This window comes from Pocillopora damicornis, chromosome 4 (assembly GCF_964200805.1).
Source record: "Pocillopora damicornis chromosome 4, jaPocDami1.2, whole genome shotgun sequence".
Taxonomy (NCBI): domain Eukaryota; kingdom Metazoa; phylum Cnidaria; class Anthozoa; order Scleractinia; family Pocilloporidae; genus Pocillopora; species Pocillopora damicornis.
Genome location: NC_142673.1, coordinates 176566 through 197310, shown reverse-complemented (window position 1 = coordinate 197310; position 20745 = coordinate 176566). Strand labels below are relative to the sequence as shown.

At 39.9% G+C, this 20745-nt stretch overlaps 2 protein-coding genes across 2 annotated transcripts; one reads left to right on the top strand and one right to left on the bottom strand.

The window, feature by feature from the left end:
- Positions 1–3376: 3376 nt before the first annotated feature.
- Positions 3377–15014, bottom strand: LOC113682307 (scavenger receptor cysteine-rich type 1 protein M160). Its single transcript, XM_027199471.2, has 16 exons — positions 14889–15014; positions 13459–13644; positions 12402–12667; positions 11932–12190; positions 9772–11585; positions 9526–9697; positions 8635–9351; positions 7901–8257; positions 7361–7618; positions 7075–7280; positions 6805–6928; positions 6275–6577; positions 5795–6067; positions 5312–5581; positions 4543–4836; positions 3377–4085 (listed from the first exon to the last, which is right to left on the bottom strand). The coding sequence occupies exons 1-16, from the start codon at positions 15007–15009 to the stop codon at positions 3835–3837; spliced, it is 5871 nt and encodes a 1956-aa protein (XP_027055272.2). The 5' UTR covers positions 15010–15014; the 3' UTR covers positions 3377–3834.
- A 388-nt stretch (positions 15015–15402) lies between these two features.
- Positions 15403–20745, top strand: LOC113682300 (uncharacterized). The gene is made up of 9 exons (XM_027199460.2): positions 15403–15782; positions 17793–17963; positions 18410–18484; positions 18707–18794; positions 18932–18994; positions 19204–19250; positions 19364–19552; positions 19891–19957; positions 20294–20745. Exons 1-9 carry the CDS (start codon positions 15655–15657, stop codon positions 20444–20446), a joined length of 981 nt encoding a protein of 326 aa, XP_027055261.1. The 5' UTR covers positions 15403–15654; the 3' UTR covers positions 20447–20745.

The window sequence follows — 20745 nt, the reverse complement described above, 5'->3', positions numbered from 1 at the left end:
GGATGGCCTTAATATCATTGACCATAATAGAAAATAGTATAGGGCCTAAAACTGTTCCCTGAGGGACACCTCTATTGATATTTACATAGTCCGTGACAATGGCATCAACAACAACTCTTTGTTTCCTGTTCTGTAAAAAACTAATAATCCAATTGGTCACGTATGGATTTATATCAAGTGTTTTCAACTTAGAGCAGAGGATATCATGAGGGACCGAATCAAAAGCTTTGCTGAAATCAAAAGAGAAGATTCTAACACAATCAACACCCGACTCAAGCCATTTCAGCCAAGCATATTGACACTTAATTAAGGCCATTGTCGTATTGTGGCCTTTGCGGTATGCAAACTGGTCGAAGCTAATGAAGTTCTTCATATATTGAGATAATTCTTGTCTGTATACAAGACGTTCAAAAACCCTCTTTATTACATTAGTCAGCGAAATAGGCCGCAACTGTGTGCAATTTTTAAAGTTGGGCTCTTTAGGCAAGGGAGTTATGTCGGCCAATTTCCAAAGATCAGGCACAATGTGATTTTCCAAAGAACAGTTGAAAATATGGGTAACAACAGGAGCGAGGTCGTACGCAAACTCTTTCCAAAACCAGTACGGGATTCCATCTGGACCAGAGGCAGTTCTTTTTAATTTCAGTAGACTCCTGGTAACACTGGAGACCGTTAAAACAGGCATCTCGCTTGATTCCGGGATAGTGACAGTGTCAATGGGTTTATAAAGGGGATCAGTGTTAATGGAACAGAAAAAATTATTGATCTCGCTCGGGGAGATAATTGAGCTTACTTGCGAGTTGGTAGACTTCCTTCCTGTCAGGGAATTGACTGTTGACCACCAAGATTTGGATCCTGCACTATGTTTCTCAAAATTCCCTTTAACTGCTCGAACTTGATTATCTCTGATCAACTTGTTGATTTTCTCTTGAAGAGTTTGGATCTCAATCGAAACAGAATTTCCTGACATGTTACTTCGCCGAATCAATTTTCGCCGTTGGTCCAGTAGATGTTTGATTAGAGGAGAAAAGAACGGGGGGTCCCTATTAGACACACGTACTGATATACCCGGAAAACACTCATCAAACATGGACTTAATCTTGGTACAAAAAAGATTAAGTTTTCCATTCACATCTCCGCATTGATAAACATTGTCCCAGTTATGAAACTTCAACAGTTTATCCATATCCAGTTTATGATGGTCACGAACATCTCTGAACATCACAGTTTTCCTTTCAGCCTTAAGTGGGATTCTGGGATATACCAGGACCACAGAGTGGTCAGATCGAACTAGTCCTTGAGTGACCGATACTTTCCTCCAAAAATGTGGGACGTTAGTAATCAAAACATCCAAAATTTTGTTCTTTCTTGTCGGTGTATTTACCATCTGGAATAAATTTAGTTGTGTAAGAAAATCATTGTAATCTAGCTGATTGAGGTCACCACAAATTATAAGGTTGCTGTTAGGATTACCAGTCAATAAATGATCACAACTATTTGTTAGATGTTCCAATAAATCATCAGGACAATATGGCGGATCCGGAGGATGATAAACAGCAGCCACATAAAAGCTTGAGTTGGGAGTTGTAATTTTAGCCCACAAACATTCAAAGGCATTATAAAAAACGCTGTCTAATCGTTCCAACAACCAATCGCTCCTACAGACAATAGCAACACCACCGCCTGACCGGTCAGTTCTATCCTTTCGCAAAATTGAGTAATCCTTCGGACAAACGAGATGAGATGGAAAATTTGGTTTAAGCCATGTCTCGGAGATGATGCAAATATCGCAGTTGTTTGAGTGCAATTCCATATGCAAAGCAGAAGCAGCATCAACTTTCACAAGTGATCTTGCATTAATGACCATACATTTGGGGATTATTCGGGGTAAAGAAGAAGAGTGAGTAGAAATGAAATGCAAATTTGTATCCTTGGGTCGAAGTCGTGCGCGTTTGGTCGTTGATAAAAAACAGTGGTCAGTGACACGAACTGGAATCTTGTGATGTTGTTGACGAGATCCAAATCTAGAATTAACACCAGCTCTACGACCTCTAGCTCTATAAATTCCCAATGACTTTAAGCGATGAATAAGATAATAATCCAGTTTAACCTTAGGACAACAGGAGCGAAGTTGAAATAAATTACGTCGACTGAAAGAAAATCTAGGTCTTGAAGTTTGAAGTGAAGCAGTCGGCATGTAGTTAAAATTTTCCGGACCCGGGTTAATTTCAACATCCACTGCAATAGATAGGTCCTTGATGAAACCTCTTTCGGACAGAGCAGCAACCGTCGAACCATGCTTTGACCATTTGGTGATCGGTAACTTAGTTGAGCGTCTTGCAACAGCAAGGTCTTGACCGCAGCGAGAAGCAGAAAATAGCTTTCGACTGACGCTAAAAGGGCCTCTAAAGGTAGATGGAGGCGAACAGATTGAATTGTGCTTGTCAAGATACTGAACGAACAAGGTAACAAAGCACAAAAGCTTAAAAAAACAACAACGACGACAGTAAGCGGCAGCCATCTTGGCGCACATACATTAAATACAACTAGCAATACCTAGTAAAGATATTGTAGACAGCTGTATCTGCTCCAGACGGCGTATGTGACTCTTCTACTTACTCTAGATAACGTGGATAACTGTATCTCGCATATGTAGAAAGAAATATCTGCTTTATGTCGCGTAGGTAGCCGAGCAGTGTGGAAAGTTGTATCTTCCGTAGGCTGTGACCATAACTGTGTGTAGTGTAGATAGCAGTATCTGATGTACAAGGAGTAGATGGCTGTATTCATTGTGATAACTGAATTCTTAGATTGTTTTAATGGCTGTATATATCACAATCAGCGTAAATAGCTTTATCTGTTGTAGACGGAGTCTAGATTGCTGTAGCTACGGGAAGCAGTGTCGGTATCTGTATCTTTTGTAGGTGATATGGGTTGTATGTGCTGTGGACAGTCCGACTGAGTGTACATGAATATGTTTGAGTATGGTCACGTATGAGTGTAGTATACATGGCTTATCTGAAACAGTCACTATATCCTCGGCTGTTCCGGGCTTCCAGCATCAAACACGTATCAGTGAACGTCGTCAGTAGTTCTTTCCCGCCCATTGGATACTGTCTACAGCAGGGTTGCTGACCAATTTCCTTTCCGCTGGTTAAACTTAACATTAGCAGTAATATGGCACTGATTATTAATCTGGAGTCGAAAAGTTAAGCCCCGCATTTTGCATCTTTTCTCTCTGATCGTATTTCCTTTTGCCTTGCACCTCACCTCACCTTATTGTGTACATTTTTACCTTATCTCTCCCTTCCCTCTCATTTCGAACCAAACGCTCTTTAGAAACTTGCCTTTACCCTTTCAATTAAATAAAAAAAGGTATTTAAAAGCATTTTATTTGGGTCTCTCGCGATGCAATTGAAGCCTAACTGATGAAAATTGTCTTGACTCTTGATTGTACTCCGGCGTTTAAAATAAAGGGAATCCCATGTTTTACTCTGGTGCTGTTAAGACTCCTACTTTGATCAATCTCTTGATCCTACAGACGAGCTGAAAACTGTTCAAGTATGCTAAGTTTTTCCTTTTGGTGTGGTGATGAGCTAGCCCTAGTTATCAGAAGACACTTCACATAAAATAAGCGGAAATGGCTTAAATGTCGCGAGCGTGTTTCATTGTTTTATGTAAAGTTAGGCATACTGTTCACTCCAGAAGCTCATTTCTATTCTCTAAAAACCTAAGACTTTACTTGATGCCTATAATAAGCTGTTATTCTATCACTCTACTGTAAGGAACAGTTTCTAATTCACAGTGTTTTTGATGTAAATTTTCCTAGTCCCTTTATAAATCAATGTCTTCCTCCTCTAAGGGCTCTGTTTTTGGTTCCTTGCCAAAAGATGATGCTACTCTCGTTTTAAAGTCAGAGAGCCATGTTGGTTTGCTCATCATAAGTTTGTCTCCTCTGTGATACGAAGTCTTTCGACACTTGAAGATGACTGCAACAACAACGAGGAGGCTAACAAGAACGAGGGGAACAATGATTCCCACCACTGCTCCAGTGCTGAGACCTTTCGATGCCTTCGTTTTTGATTCTAGAATATAAAACACAAGAAGGTTGTTGAATACACTTTCCTGCTTCTTAAAAGCCTATGAAACATTTCTGATGTTTCTGGTTCTCACGACCAACAACTAAGAATTGGCGTACAACACTTTCTTTAACGACGTAATTGTTAATGGTTTTGGTGCCTTTCCAAATAGGAGAGTAACCACACGCTGCTGGTGCATTAATCAAGCCGCACTTCCGCTTCCACCCATCAACTTGTGGTGAACTCAGGAAACGCATGCTCAGTAGGCCCTCTGTCTCACTTTCTTCATTTTCAGACATCTCGCCCATGATCCACATCATTTTAAAATTTGCCAAAATCTCTCATACCTCACATGCACACACTAGCCGAATGGTAAAATCGCTGTTGTTATGGCTGCCATTTTATTCACCTTAACTATAATAGCATGGAGATGTTTTCTTTATAAACATACTTTACTACTGACCTGTCCCTGTTTGCCCGTCCACCGTAAGCGACGCCTCTCTCCTGGCCTCACCAAAACTATTTCTATAAATGCACTCATACTTTCCCGCATCTTCGACAGTCACCGAAATAATCTGAAGCTTTCCTGATCCCTGGACGGGATCAATTTTTATTCTGTGTGAGGTCTCAACGTTCACGGAATTTTTTCGCCAAATAATCTTCGGAGGAGGATCACCATATCCTCCACAGTACAAAGATACATCGGCTCCGGAGAGAACATCCTGATCAACTGGAAAAATGTCTATTATTGGAGGCCCTAGAACAGTTTTTAATGAGTTGGATAATCAAATTAGATTTATGTTTGCTTTAAAAATAAGGCTTATAGCAATGTTTAAGAGTGATAAAATATATTGCCACTCATCCGGAAAGTACAACAAGCTGGACTAATCGTTAAACCGCAGAGAACGAACAAAAAACTCTCGGGTCATCCTCGGAAAGTTTATTGTTTGAATTTTATATACTGACGATTTGTCACCACTCTTGAAACAACAGTTTAAGGGGTATCAGAAAGTTCCTTTTCAGGGGGGTTACTAGGGAATAGCCAGCTAGCCTACAAGTACCATTCAGGGTATTATATCATATTCCAAGTCGCTTCATATCATATGACAGTCGACTCTTGGCGTATCATGTGATGAGCCATGACCACCTAATGTCTCCGGCTCACGTCTTAGGCTTACTTTGCTGAACATTTTGCAGTGTCAAGCTGCAAACTACTTTGTTCAAATCCCTACCTGTTACAAACAAGAGAACATCCCTGGCCTTTACACTTCGTTTATTCCAGGCTATACAGTAATATCTTCCCATGTCCGTTGAAGTAAGTTTACGTATTGTCAAATCTGTTTGAGTGACCACATGACGATCGTCATTCGTTACCAGTTCTCCATCCTTTTTCCATGCCATATTTGGAGAAGGGATAGCGCTTACAACGCATGGTAGTGTGACATCTTGGCCCATTTTTTTGATCTTGGCCTCTGGTTCGAACTTGGTGTATCGAAGTGTCACTAAAAGAGGTGAAAATTAGAGACAAAACTTGTCATTTCTATCGACATTGGCTAAAGCAATGTGGCCATCATCAATTAGTACATCAATCAGATGCGTCAATCAATCAATTCAACAGACAGTCAATTGGCATGGAAATGGTCAGTCTGTCAAATAGTCAGTAGGTCAATTAATCGACCAGTCAATGAAACCTAAACACACACCATACCACTTACATCCCACTTCAAGTTTTGCATAAGCCACTGCTGATCCTAACTCGTTCATAACTTCGCACTCGTAGTCCCCAGCGTCCTCAAATTTTACGTTTTTTATCTGAATAGAAAAGTTTCTATCGTTGACGTTGTATCTAATGTTGTCCGAGCCAATGATTTTGTCCTTGTATCGCCATGTGATGTTTGACGGCGGAAAGCTGGACACTAAACAAGCCAGAGTTGTACTGTCGCCCTTGGCAACGTCGGCTGATACGACGCCAGGGATCTGGGGAGGGACTAGAAGGAAAAAATGACATATGTTTTTCTTTTCTTTACTCCTCTTTTCTATTGTATTCCTAATACCTCATGTTTTTTTTATCGTCACCTACACGCCTTTACTTAATTTTCTGTCAGGGTTCTATACTGTTCAAAACCCCACCTGAGCTTAAATTTTTGTTTCAGTTGATTGTGATTCTAACAACATGGCCGACAATTTGAACAAACCTTTTACAACAACCATCACCGGGTCACTCTCAACTGATCCGGCACTGTTCACTAACACGCATGTGTAGTTTCCAGTATCCTCTGCAGCAGCAGATCTCACTACCAAAGTCCCGGACATAGAAGTAATCCTCCTGGATCTTATGTCATTGACGGAGAGTGGCTTCCCATCTTTCCTCCAGTCCCACGCGGACGGATATACCACTGGAGGCAAAGAGGAACACTGTAGGCTAAATGCATCTTGAAATTTCACGTTTTCCAACTTGTTTGGCTTCTTGTCAAATATTGGGGGCTTGGAGGCAATAACTAGAATGTAATTATGACAAAAAAAGAGAAATTGATTTTAAAAGGTTTGCCTGAATCAGTGTTTACCAGTTTCAAATGTTGCATGACGTGCCTTCGAAAAAAACCAGAGCACAAACCACAATGGCCTCACCCATCCCACCTGCGTTATCTAATCATCACGTCAAATAACATTTTGAACAAATGCAAGACAAACATTAACATCTAACATAAGAAGATGATGATCGAACCTCTGCATTTCTGTCCGTCACCTGTGTAACCATTTGGACATCTCATACACACTGACTCTTCCTCTCCTTTTTGGTTGTAAAGGTCCAAGTCTACACACGTTACTCCCGCGTGACTGTCACACAGCTAACAATGCGGAAGAATAGGAAAAAGAAGGAAATCACAGTCATCAATCAATGGTTTGCTTTTAATGTAAGAAGAGATCTTGTCGTTGTAAACGGAATGAGTGAGCTCCGTTAGAAGTTATGTCTTCAGTGGTTAAAGTTAAGTACCTGAAGATCAGCACATGAACCATCGTTGACCTTCCTACAAAAGTTATTGCTGAGTTCTTCTACAGTCGTGTTATCACAGATCACACCTGCATCTTCTGCGTGGTTTGGATCACAGTTACCTTCACCCCAGCCAACGTGACGACAGTGGGTAAGTGAGGACTCATAACCGAGACAGTTCACGTTATCCATCCAGATAATTCCGATTCCTTTGTGGAGGAAATCATGAAAAAGGCAGTTTTTATACCAAAGTCTAAATCAGGTTTTTCGAAGTGAAACACAGACTTACCCTTTCCAAAGCTAGAGTGTTTCGAAGCTTCTTTCGCCTTCCCAAAGCCAAGCTCTTTACAAACAACGCTAGCGTCGTTTATGTCCCAACCATCATCGCAGACAGTTCCCCATACGCCCTCATACAGCACTTCTACTCGCCCCTGCCCCCTGCTTCCTTCTTTATTTACTAATCTGACCACCGGCTCTTGTGGCCTTGGCAAGAATAATGATGACACGGAATGGAGGTCACCGCAGTCCTTGACACAGGCACTGCCATCTGAGAATACAAAACGATTGACGTTAGTGTGTTGTAAGGGAAGACTGTTCAATGCAGGGGCTGTCTTAACCTCGTAAATTCTATGACTGAATAAGATTTTATCGTGCCCGTCGAAATGATTGACAATCAAAAATACAATACGCTGTGTCAGCTTTATAAACGACTTCAATTTGTCCATCTTCACCAAAAAGGAGCCATACCGTAACAAGTTTGTTAAGTCACATATCTTGGGTAGATTACCAAGTTACAGTTTTGTGAATTAACAAGTAGTTTAGCACTCACTGAGGAACAATCCGTTTGGACAAGACCGACATTTATCTCCAGTTTCGCCGTCTGAGCACGTCTGGCACACTTTATCACAGGGCTTACACAAACGCTCTTTAGTGTCACCATACAAACCAGGTGGACATTTTCTGACACAATCTGAGGAAGCGTAGAAGTACGGAGAATCACAGCTAGTACAAGATGAGGCTGATCCATAACAATTTTTACATTTCATGGCGCATCGCTCGCATTTCTTTTTCTCTCCTTTGAAGAAACCAGAACCACATGATGTCACACATTTCTGGGACATGTCTGGACCTGAGCACTTGACTCCTGCGTCCTCAGTATGTCTGCAGTTATGACTTCCAATTCCCCCTGAAAAAACAACAACGTAGAGACGACAACAATTACAAAATAAGGTATACTTGAATCTTCTTGAGTTAAATGCTGGCGAAAACAAATGAGTGTTCAACGAGAGTTCCGCCTAAAATACGGCCAGGCTATCTATGAACAGAGCTGCAGGGAGACTAAGACCGTTATTTCATTTCAATAAGCCATTTTTTGCATGAAACTGACTACTGTTTTTTTAGTTTGACTCGTTCTTTTCCGGAGGAATCCACCCAATCGGAAATCATAACCCTGTTAGTCTCTGAAAAGGGAAGCGTACTTATATCAGTTACTAAAATGAAAGGTGAATGTCCTTATTCTAACAAAATTTGGAATGTGCCTCTCTAAGATACATGTGCACTTACCAGCTTTCATCTTACAATGCCGGATATTTCTCTCCGTTCCAACACATCGTAAATCATCAATCCAAATCTGCCCGGTTCCCATACCATACTTCGCCCTCCCAAGAGCTTCGACTGCTTTTCCAAGTTTTAGCTGCCTGCAAATCACTTTAGCGTCCATCATATCGAACGAATCGTCACAGATGGTTCCCCATATTCCGTCATGAAGTACCTCCACTCTTCCTTCCACTGTTGAGTTTGCACCGGCTAAACGAATACCAGAGACACCTTTCACAGTCAACTCGTTCTCTGAACATTGATCAACACATTTTGAGTTATTAAGAAATTTCCCTGCACAGGTAGTACAGTTATCTTTACGACCTTCACAGTCTTGACAATTTATGCCACATGGCATGCAGTGTTGAGTGAGAGGATCTGCAAAGTAACGCTCTACGCATGAAGAGGCACAGTTGAACGTCATGTTGCCCGTCATATTGAGGAAGGTATTTTGTGGACATGTGGTGCAATTTTCGGGAGTACCCGAGCATGTTTTGCATTCACTGCTACATTTACCACACCCATTGTTTCCGTCCAAAAAGTATCCGTTACTGCGATTACAGCTTGAAAAACAGTCTTGATTGTTACCGGGACGCTGACAAATAACTCCTGCATCTTCAGAGTGAGTACAATCTTCAATGCCCCATCCATTGAATCCACATTCAATCAAAGAAAGTTCGTTCCCTAAAACCGGAACAAGATACCTTTTAATGTGATCTGGTTTCATGGTACAAAAACATTTTTTAAGCAACAAAGATATTTAACCGAAGAAATGCGTGCTAAAACTGCTGCGTGTGGCTAACTCTCTCGTTTATTCATAACGTCTACAATTGTGACAGCAAGATAATCAATTCTTACCAGTGCAATTAACATCGTCCATCCAAACTGGCCCGTCTTCTAATGATCCGTACTTTGCACGTTTTACAGCAGCTGTAGCATTTCCCATCCCTAACATTCTACACACAACGTTAGCATCTTTTATATCCCAGAAGTCATCACAAACGCTGCCATACCTGCCTCTGTGGTAAATCTGTAAGCAAAGAAATCAATCAGCAGTGAAACTTACATTACCAGCAGCTCTTGAAATGTGAATAAGACTGATACCTCAACGCGTCCTTCAAACGGTGTCGGTCCAACTAGACGCACAAATGGTATGGAGGATGGCTTGAACCCCGGCTCACAGTCAGTCACACATTTTGAGTCTTTCTTGTATCTAGACTTGGGACACGATGTACAGTTACTACGTGTCCCCTCACAGCTACTGCACGACTTATTACACTTCAAACATGTAATACCAGCAGGATAGAAGCCTCGACCACAATCAGCGACACATGTTTCATTCTTCTTGAAATAACCGGTCAGGCAGGTTTTACACTTATTAGGACCACCTTCGCAAGAGTTGCAGTTGATATTGCATGGGAAGCAAACTTTTCCCTTTTCGTAAAATTTGGCAGGACACTTCTGTTGACATTTGCGTATTCCTGGCCCTGTGCAACGGAGAACCGCATCTTCGTCGTGCCTGCAATTCGTTTTCCCCCAAGGACTATGTCGACATTCGTGCAAGGTTTTCTCGCTTCCTGTGCAGAAAACATCATCTAACCAAAGTTTTCCCTGCGCCTCCCTAGGCTGTTTTAGGATGTGGCCAAGGGATGCCGTTGTGTCAGCCTTGCCGAGGCCAAGCTCTCTACATACTACTGAGGTCTCTTTCGCGTCCCATCCATCATCACACACGGTTCCCCAAACTCCATCGTGAAATATCTCCAGCACACCCTCAAGATAGTCGGAACCGTTACTCAGTCGAACCAGCGCTGAATTCGGATATGAATTATTCAGAGCTCTTATTGGTACGGCCACCTTTGAGCCAGAACAGTTGATATGACAAACGTTGTTGTCGAACACAAGGGGTGGAGCACATATTGTACAATGAGGTAGACCCTTCACACTGTTGAATACGCATTGCAAACATTCAGGTGGACAGGGGAGACAAGAATAATTTCCAGCAAACTCATAAAATAAATCACCACATTTATTGACACAGACTCCACTCTTATGATACATGTCAGGCCCACAACTCTCCGCACAGGTGCCATTCTTCAGCGCTTTTGGAGATGTACATGACTTACAGTCATTTTCATCGTTTCCATCTGCGCACGTCACACATTTTTCTGTGTTACACTTTCGGCATTCTCGCGAAGGAATGTGTCCATATTCTCCATCGTTGCATTTATCAATGCACGTATTGTCTTTTAAGAATTTAGGTTCCTTACATTTAGTACAGCGGAAGCTATTGCCTGAACATTCAGCACACTGTGATGCGCACAAACTACAGACATCAAAGTCATTCTTGTACCAGCCAGGGTTGCATCGCTTCAAGCACTGGTTAATCGGTGGCTCGCCACGCACTGGTCCAGAACAAACAACTCCTACGTCGCTGCTATGGTAACAACCCGAACGTGCGCGAGGCGTAGTTTTGCACTCGAACAGACTTAGTTCTCTTCCAGTGCATTTTACGTCTCTGGACCATATTGGACCACTTCCAAGTCCGTACACAGTCTTCTTGACAGCTTTAACGGCGGATCCAAGCCTAAGCTGCCGACATACGACACTTGCCTCAGGAAAATTAAAGGTCTTGTCACAAACCGTGCTCCAGGCGCCGTTTACAAAAATTTCCAAACGACCCTCCAGCTCGGTGGAATTTTTCCCTGCTAGGCGCATGCGTCGTCTTTGACCGACAAGCGAAGGTGCGCAGTTCACGACACACTCGTCTCCTTTTAAGTATCGATCATCTGGGCAAGTTGTACAAGCGGTGGACGAGGTTCCGTCTGCGCATGTGCGACATCCTGGATCACATGGTTTGCATTGTCGATCAGAGGTATCACCATAGAAACCCTGTCCACATGATGTAACGCAGCTTTTATCTGTTTAAATGAAAGATATTTGAAAATCGATAGGTACCAGGTCCACTCACTATAAGCTTTAGTTTTACGTTTACTGCAGAATAATTGTTCCCAATTTTGGTTTTGGAGATTTAAGGTAGAAAAAATGAAGCAAAGTAAAAATCTATCCATAGCATTTACTAAGATCAATTCCGCCCTCCAATCCTACTATCTTCTCCCCTGAATAAGTAGCTTTCTTTCTCTAAAAGCCTCATTCTCTTGTGTCCTTGTCACATTCGGTGGGTTCTGAGAAGTGCCGCCCAATGATGTCCTCAATCAACCAGCAGATGAATTAATTGTACCACTAACTCCCTCTCCTAAACTGTACCTTTACGAAATCGGAAAGCGTCACAACTGGTACAGACTGTAGAGGAGCCTTCACAGGTAAGACAGCTCGTAGAGCATACACCACACTGTTTCTTTCCTTTCTTGCGGTAATATCCATCTCCACAGGAGCTGACGCATTCTCTGGATGTATCAGGTCCTTTGCATCGGACACCAGCATCTTCAAAATGGCTGCATGAGTGATTGCCCCACCCATGGTGTTGGCATCGCTCTAAGCGTGTCTCTTTTCCACTACACTGTACCTTTCAGAGATCAAATATAGGATACTCTCAGGGTATGAGGATAGGAATAGATTTCCACACTTCCCCCCCCCCCCCGTCTCCCTTTACACCTGGTGAGACTAACAGGTGTCAAAGTAATACAGAGATAATTACTGTACACAAATATTGACTACTGTACTTGCTGCTGAAGAAAATATAGCCACTCAAATTAAACAAAAATAATCAACCAAACCTTTGAGAGCCAAATCGGCTGTGAATCTTGTCCTCTACCCAGTCTTCCAAAAGATACAGCCTCTTGGGCCTTTCCTAGCAACAGTTCACGGCAAACAACATCCGCGTCACTAATATCCCACAAGTCATCACAAATGGTGCCCCAGATCCCATGGTGATTAATTTCAACGCGGCCTTCAAGATGACTACTTCCACCAACGAGTCTAATCTCTGTCTCAGGAGGACCCTTTGTAAGATAATTATCACAAGTCTGGACACATGTTGCTTCTATAAATAAAATTAAGCATAAAGATTAACGTTTGAATATAAAATGAAGAGCAGCATGCAATTGTTCTCGCAACCGCTGTCGGCCGGTACGTTGGGAAATCGGTTAAGAAATCGCTTAAATATTATGTTAGTTGGGTGGTGAGTTATGCAGTCTGTCACTTAGTCATCCGTTAGTCAGTCAGTCAGTCAGCCAGCCAATCAATTGGCTAGCCTCTAAGTCAGCCAGTCAGTCAATCAGTGAGCCAGCTATGCTATCAGTCAGCCAGTTAGTTAGTTAGTCAGCTAGCCAGCCTGTCAGTCAGTCAGCCAGCCAGCCAGCCGGTCAGTCAGTCAGCCAGCCAGTCAGCCAGTCAGTCAGCCAGAGTGTCAGTCAGTCAGTCAGCCGGCCTGTCAGTCAGTCAGTCAGGGAGCCAGCCTGTCAGTCAGGGAGCCAGTCTGTCAGTCAGTCAGCCAGCCAGTCGGTCAGCAAGTCAACTAGTCAGCCAATCAGTCAACTTGCCTATCAGTCAATCAGTTAGTCAGTCAGCTAACTAGTTATACCTTTAAAAAGTTGGTCAGTCACTTAGTCAAAATCACCCTGTCAATCAACTGATGTATCAAATAATTCGGAAAGTTCAGGTGAAGCTTGACCGCGGTTAAGAAGGTGCGCTGTCTCATCAACTTGTCGGTCGTCAAACGAGGGAAAATTCTGATACGATGAGGCTGCCGAAACATGACAGAATTCCCACATCTATTCAATCGAGCGTTATATATATGTACATACATATATTATGTATGAATAGTATGCATACTTTTCAGATACCAAGAAGGATTGCAACTGGAACATCTGTCGTTTCTATCACCATTCAAACAAGTTCTACAATTTGAGGAGCATTTTTGGCAGGTTCCCGTAAGTGTATCACCATAATATCCCGTAGCACATTCTGGTACACAGATCAGCGCAATATTTGCGAACTTTCCTTCAGGGCACAAATATTCTGAAATATAAAGAGAAGATTAAAAGGGTTCATATCAGTGTTTGGTGTTTCTAGGGGTCACCTTCATGAGACAGACGCAGGCTCGGCACGGATTAAAGCGAAAGTCACTAATTAAGCAGGTACTATTAAGATTCATTTGGGTGTTCGCTGAATACAAATATCACCGTATGGTTGACGATTTAGGAGAAGTGGGTGAGTTAAGAAAAATACCATTTTCTCGGAAAAATCCCGTCTGCAAAAAAATTATATATATATATATATATATATATATATATATATATATATATATATATTGCACTGTGGTACGTTTGTTAGTTCTCGCAGTCAGCTCAGAGAAAACTCCCTAACGAAGTCACAATATGATCATGATAATAATGTGGAGAACCTGTTGTTTTTAGGTACATTAGTTACCCGACTAAGCCTTATTCCTAAAGCTCCATTCATGACACTTTGGTTTAACAATGAAGTAGGTCACGAGATTTCTAACTGCTAAATATATCTTGGAGTGGAGCATAGCTGGGATTAAAGATGTCTGTGAAGAGGTCTTGGAGGTTGAAAATTTATTCCGCTTACGATTTTGCGGCCAGAGTTGTGCTGTTATTTAGATTATATTCTCATATTACATGCTATAATATAAATAACATAACTAAAGTGGATCCGAGGTTATCTTGCTTTTTGAAAATTGTTTACTTCAGATCAAGACGGTCACTCGTGAGTTAACACGCACAGACACAATAAAGAAGTTAACTATCGAGCTTAGGATTCTGAGATCATCTTTGTCGCTATATTTTCAAGAGGTATTAACCAGCGCTTTTTTCGGATTTTTACAGATTTCCTTGTAATTTTCAAACTTTTAATTGCTTCTGATTATTTTGGATGTAATTCACATTTGCGGTATTTTTCTTTTTGCTCCCATTTTTGCATAAGTTCGTTTTGCATGATCAACTCTATTCCACTCGATTATAATACTGCTTGCTTGAATTTCATGTGTAACTCTAGATCTCATAGAGTTGTACATCTGCTATTCTTTTTTGATGGCTTTTATTTCCCAGACCTTTATCAGTTTGAGCTGAGTTAAAAAGGCGGTTTCCCATCAGAAACGAAGTTTTAACTTGTTCTGCTGATTTCGAAAATATAACTCCTCCCGAGATGCAAACAAACATAAGACAATTATGTAAAGGAATAATGGACTTGTTCTATGTGCGGATAGCAACCCATACAGGTCAAATAGAGTTAATACTTACCTGAATGACTTGAAGCAACAGAGTAAACCGAGAAAAGCAAAACTGCTTTACTAAGCAATGCTATCAGCCTAGCTCTTACCGCCATCAGGGTGTCGTGTCTGGTTGATAGGCTCGATCTCATAAATGTTGCATACAAATTATGTGCTTTTTACCACAACAAAGAATTCTTCCCTGAGGGGCGCCTGTAGGGCTTTGTGTTGTGGTCATGATGCGTTTTAACTTGTGAGCTTACGAACTAATAATACTTAAGAAAAACAAATACCTAATTTCCTTATACACTTCTGTCGAGTTTCCAAGTTTTTTCAGTTTCCTAATGTGATATTCACGTAAAGAATTTTGGGAAATACTATATACGCCGATATTTTTTCCACTAACTTCTTCCTGACGACGGTAAAAATACAGAACAACAAGAAAGTATCAAAGACGAAAGCCCTAATTTAGTCTACAATTTTTTTCGAAACAACCAACTAATTTTCACAGATTATTCAGGAGGTCACAAGGTGAAAAAATGCTTAGGTATCATAACGGAAGACATATCATCCAGTCATCCTAGGTACGTCATGTATAGGGAATTATTTAATGTAGAACGTTATGTGTGTGTGTATAATAATTCCCTATACATGACATAGTTACCTAGATCATTGTCTCCTCCGCTGACCTAAAACACTTGTTGTTACCAATCAAGCATGGCTGACGGTGTTACGTCAGAGCATGTTCTCGTTTTCCTTGAAGCGATTGGCTTTTTTTAGCATGGGATGTCCACTATATGCTCCGAAATTTTTGCTTTTTAACGTGTCGTCGAGTTCTTCACATCATGAGCGACAAATCGGTGGCAAAACAAACCGTACGCATCGCTACTTTTAATGTCCTAGCTCCATGTTACAATTGGTTAAGGTAAGCTCATCTTTTTATTGCAACATAATGCCCACATCGTGGAATAACACAATTTAAGGTTTCTTTTGTACTAGTTCTTCGCCTACATCATATGTTAACGCAGGAAGACTACACTTTATGTTTGTGGTTAATTGGTTGCACCAAAAAAGCCAGATTGCAGGTCTCTTAAAAACATCCTCAGCCTTACGTTAATCTTAGGGACAGTCTTGACCCTGGCGGTTACGAAACTGAAATAATTACACTCACGAAGATCCTATTTTGAATGTACAGAACGGTACGATAACAGGGAAGGGGTTGGGGTACATAGCGACTGTTAATATTTTGTTGTCGCTGGGGTTGTAGAAGGATCTACATCTGTATCTTGAAGGAGCAAAACAAACGACTCTGAGGGACAAATGTATAGTTTCAACGTTCTAACCTTCAATAAGACAGGATCATATCTTGCTTTTAACATTTTCGCTCCAGAAATGACTGTAAAGGAGTTTTCCCTTACAGTATTCATACATTTTAAAGGGAAAGTTGATGAGAAGAAAGGCAAATTCTGCATCCTCGACTCAATGTATTTAATTGATAGTTCTGTTTGTAGTAAATTTGATTGTAATATCATTCTGTAAGACTATATATTTTGTAACTTTAGCTTGTTTTTTTTTTCAGTAGTTCTTATTTATCTAGATAGTTTATTTAGTTACTTTACAATTATTATATTATCTGTTATGACTGCTGTAACCTTTCCTCTCTGCCTGCCTCGTCTAGCTTTTGCTATTTGCGGGTGGAGATGGCAAAATGATTTGCATGAAATAAAGTATAGTGTGTGAGTTAAATAAAGCTTTTAATATTGCATATCTAACTCACATCTTGGTCTGAATATCTCTATGAAGTTAGATCGAATGTTTATCGATGCTTATGTGGTATTTTTTGCGCCCTCCTGAGCTGTTTGAAGTGTAGAACTCGCATAGCCTTCTACAATGAGCTAGTGCTGCCACACCTAGACTATGCCGACACAGTGTGGGGAGATCAACCCGGTCTAAAATCAGAAATGGAAAAATTGCAAAGTTTTCAGAACAAATTTGCAAAGAAAATTAAGTTAGGCAAGATGTCTTCTTCAGAAGCTCTGAAGTGTCTGAATTGGCTCCCTCTGGCTGGAAGACGTCTATTTCATCGTTGTACCACCGTAGAAAATGCAATCAAAGGAGACATTCCGCAACATTTTGAAAGTTTTAAATCGACATTGAGAAGTTTGCATGGCTACAACACTAGAAATGGCTACTTACCTAGACTGCCTAAACCCAAAACGGAATTTGGAAAGAGGGTGTCCTACTTCCGTTTTACAAATGACTGGATGTTCCTCCCAGTATTTTTAAGAAGGCCAATGCCATGCTCAATTTTTAAGGAAAAAGAAAATCTTACAAGATTCTTAATGGATAAATATTTTAAATGATGGATAAAAATGTTTAGATATACATGGTATATTTTATATTTCCTCCCTGAAAACCATGTATTTACGTAACGGGCGCTTCCTCCTTAAAGATTGTTTATTATTATTATTATTATTATAATTACTTTTGGCTGGAGGCCGTTTATAGTAATTTAGTAAAAAGACACTTCAAACAGCCCAAGAAGGCGAAAAAATACCACAAATACATCGGTTATAATTTCATTTAATGATAATGAGATATTTAAACTGAGATGTAATTTTGATATGCAATTTCAGAGCTTTATTTGTAACCCTCATAAATTTTGTTTGTCTCATGTCAACAATGACGAACCATGAACACATAGTGTGGTCTGCCTGTGGTGTTAATAATACTGTTTACTTACTTTGGAATAAAATGGCTAGTGTGTGATCATGGTTAGCAAATGGAATTCTGTCATGAACAGACTTACAGGCATGAAAATTCATTTATCACAGAGCTTTTGAAAAATGGGACATCACGAGCTTAGGATAATGCACATGATGGAGACTGCTATGATTATGTTAAGTGTATAATTATTTGTCTTGTAACATTTCAGTGGCTGGTGGGATCGCAGTGAAAGCAGTAATCCCAACCTATACATACCAAGATTCCGCGCCATTATTGATCTTATATCTAAACAGAAGCCTAGTGTGGACATTATTTGTCTTCAAGAATTTTGGTTTCATGGTGATGTCATGGAACTTTTTGATACACAGTTTGAAGAAAAGTAAGATTTGTTTCTTATAGGTTGTCCAACAAATTCATGTCTTTGATCTTCACTCATGTCCAAGATAATGTCACCCCATTCCTTAAAACATGTAAACCTTGAGGATTACAACTCATTATGCAATATGCATTCTACAGCAGTCCTGTTGCTAACCTCCTGAAAAAATTTCAAGCTGAATTAGACCCACTTAAATGTTATAGTTTTCATTTATTTTGTAAGTTTCAGCATTAAGATGTGACTATAACCATAATGAGTTACAACTGGGTAAAATGTGAGTTTGAGCCTGGCTTTGAATCTCAAAGTTCATGTGTCATAAGGTATTATTATTAAAGTGTACCAGCTTAGATTTGATATAAATAATTTTTCATTGGTATTGGGTCAAGATGAGTTCAAATCATGTATAATATGCTTAATGTAACCATATTCATTTTACTTTGCTGTTGTAGATACAGAATAATAAAACTAAAGAGGACCGGTTTTAAGACAGATGGCCTCGCATTATTGATTGATCGCTCAATTAGGTAAGTTCTCTTATTATTATGTGGCTTCTTTATGATGCAAGAAAAAGTATAACTGTTACAAAGCATAGAAGGAGTTCCATTTTTAGGCTGAATACATATTGATTGTTACATAGAGACATTTGCTACAAGTTAATGTCTTCAAACTGAATGATTTTCCACTTTTTTCTCTTTCTTTTCCTGTCTTGTCTCTTTCTTTTTACTTTCTTTTTCCTTTTTTTGCAGCATACTGTCTATATGTCCTATTCGTTTCAATGATATGAATCGCAGAGTAGCTTTACTAGTCCACCTTCTGTTGCCAAATGAGCAAGAGGTATTGTGCTCTGTGAATGATCTGTATCTTGAAGTATATATCCAGTTAAATCTGTTGTCACTAAAACCTGTTATTGGTTAAAAACAAGCACTGAGAGTTAGTTTAACAGTAGCAATTTTATTATCTTATCACATTAGATTGTGCTTATGACAACACATCTGACATATTGCTCAAACTTCATTGACCAATTGCTACGAATGGTGAGCACACAAAAAATTTATGAATTTTTGTTTGATAGTTAACTATATTGCATGGTAAAACATTTAGTGAAGTCAAGCTTAACCCCATCGTACTTTTCTCAATTTGAATATTTGTGGGCAATAATCATACTTAAATTATGAATTGATTGTAAATGGAAGCTTATTATGTTGTCAGAATTTAAATTTTTGTTTGATTATTTTCTTTACAGTCTCAAATAAAGAAAGTGAAAAACGAAATTGAATCATATCAGCAGAAGTAAGTGTATTTTACTGTAGAAACCTAAAGCTTCAGTTGATAAACAACAGCTTTTACACTCACAAGTATGATGATTTAATATGTCTAACATTTAAGTCTGGATATTTTCACAGAAATAATGTAGAAAACATACCTGTGGTGTTAGCAGGAGATTTTAATGGCTGCCCAGAAGATGAGGTGTATGGCTTTGTGATTGAAAATGGTTTTGTGTCATCATACAAAACTGTGCACTGCAGAGAACCTCGTGTAACACACAGACTTTATAGCGGTGAAGAGATACTTGTAGATTATATATTTTACAGGTGAGAGTTCACATTTTAAGATTTTAGTTTGAAGGTCAGAGTGTGCCCAACAAATTTTAATTACATCACTAGAAAAGCTTCGCTGTGGTTAAGTTCTGAAATTAGAATGACAAGGCTTTTATGATGGCCCTGTTTTGATTATAACATTGAAAATGATTCATGGCCTTTTACATTGAGTGAAATTGTTAGCACATGTATTTTGAAACTCTTCAGCTACTTTTTCATTTATTTGCATTGAAAGATGAGTTGTGTCAGTGAGATGACAGAAGCAAACTGTCAGACCTGACTCTATCCACTAAATTGTTTTTCTTCACATTCATTTCCTTTGTTTTTTGCAGAAATCCACCTCAATCTCAACTTGTTCCTATAAAATCCATAGTGTTGCCGGCAGAATTCACTGATGAAGTAACGTTTACTTTGCTACTATTCAGGGCTTTGTTAACCTTTTAGTTTTTAATTATTATGATACCACAGGAGTTGGTAGTGAGAAAAGTTTAATGAAAATACATGTAAACTCAGTATATGGCCGGCCTACCTACCTGTAGTTCCCAAACAAATAACGTGAAGTTCATTTTGGTCTGTAGAGTAACTGATTGTGAAATCAAATGATCAAAGGATATGTAAAGCTGATACTAGTTTCTGCTTTGGGGTTCTCTGATCGAGTTAGTATAATGAAGGTTCGATTGACATTTCAGCTGCTGATGTACATTACTTACAAAGATCCTCTTTCTTTGTTGATAGGAGTGGCCCAAGGAGTTCACTTTGTCTGATCACAGGATGATAATGACGGAATTTGAGCTTGAGACTAAACAGGATAATCAACCTGATAGTCAGAAGAGCAGTGAGCAGTTGGATCAAAGAAAAGTGATGTGTCATGACTATGATAGAGTTTAAGGATTAGAGGGTCTAAAAATTCAATTTGTCTTTCAGCCAATTGGTCGAACTGTGAGACAGTCAGACTGATTGGCAGTCAGACAGTCGGACACTACGATGCCTGCATTTACGCAGAATTTGTTTTTTTAGTGTAGTGTGCTGCAAGCACTTTGCTCTTGAGGATTCCCAGACCCAGTAACCTTAGCGTGCTATTCAAATGGGAATAATAATGTTACGTTAGTACTACACCGCGTTTCAAACTGTAAATTTCACACATCTTATAATAGTATTGTAAATAAAATCCAGCCGTTTGTAGTCAA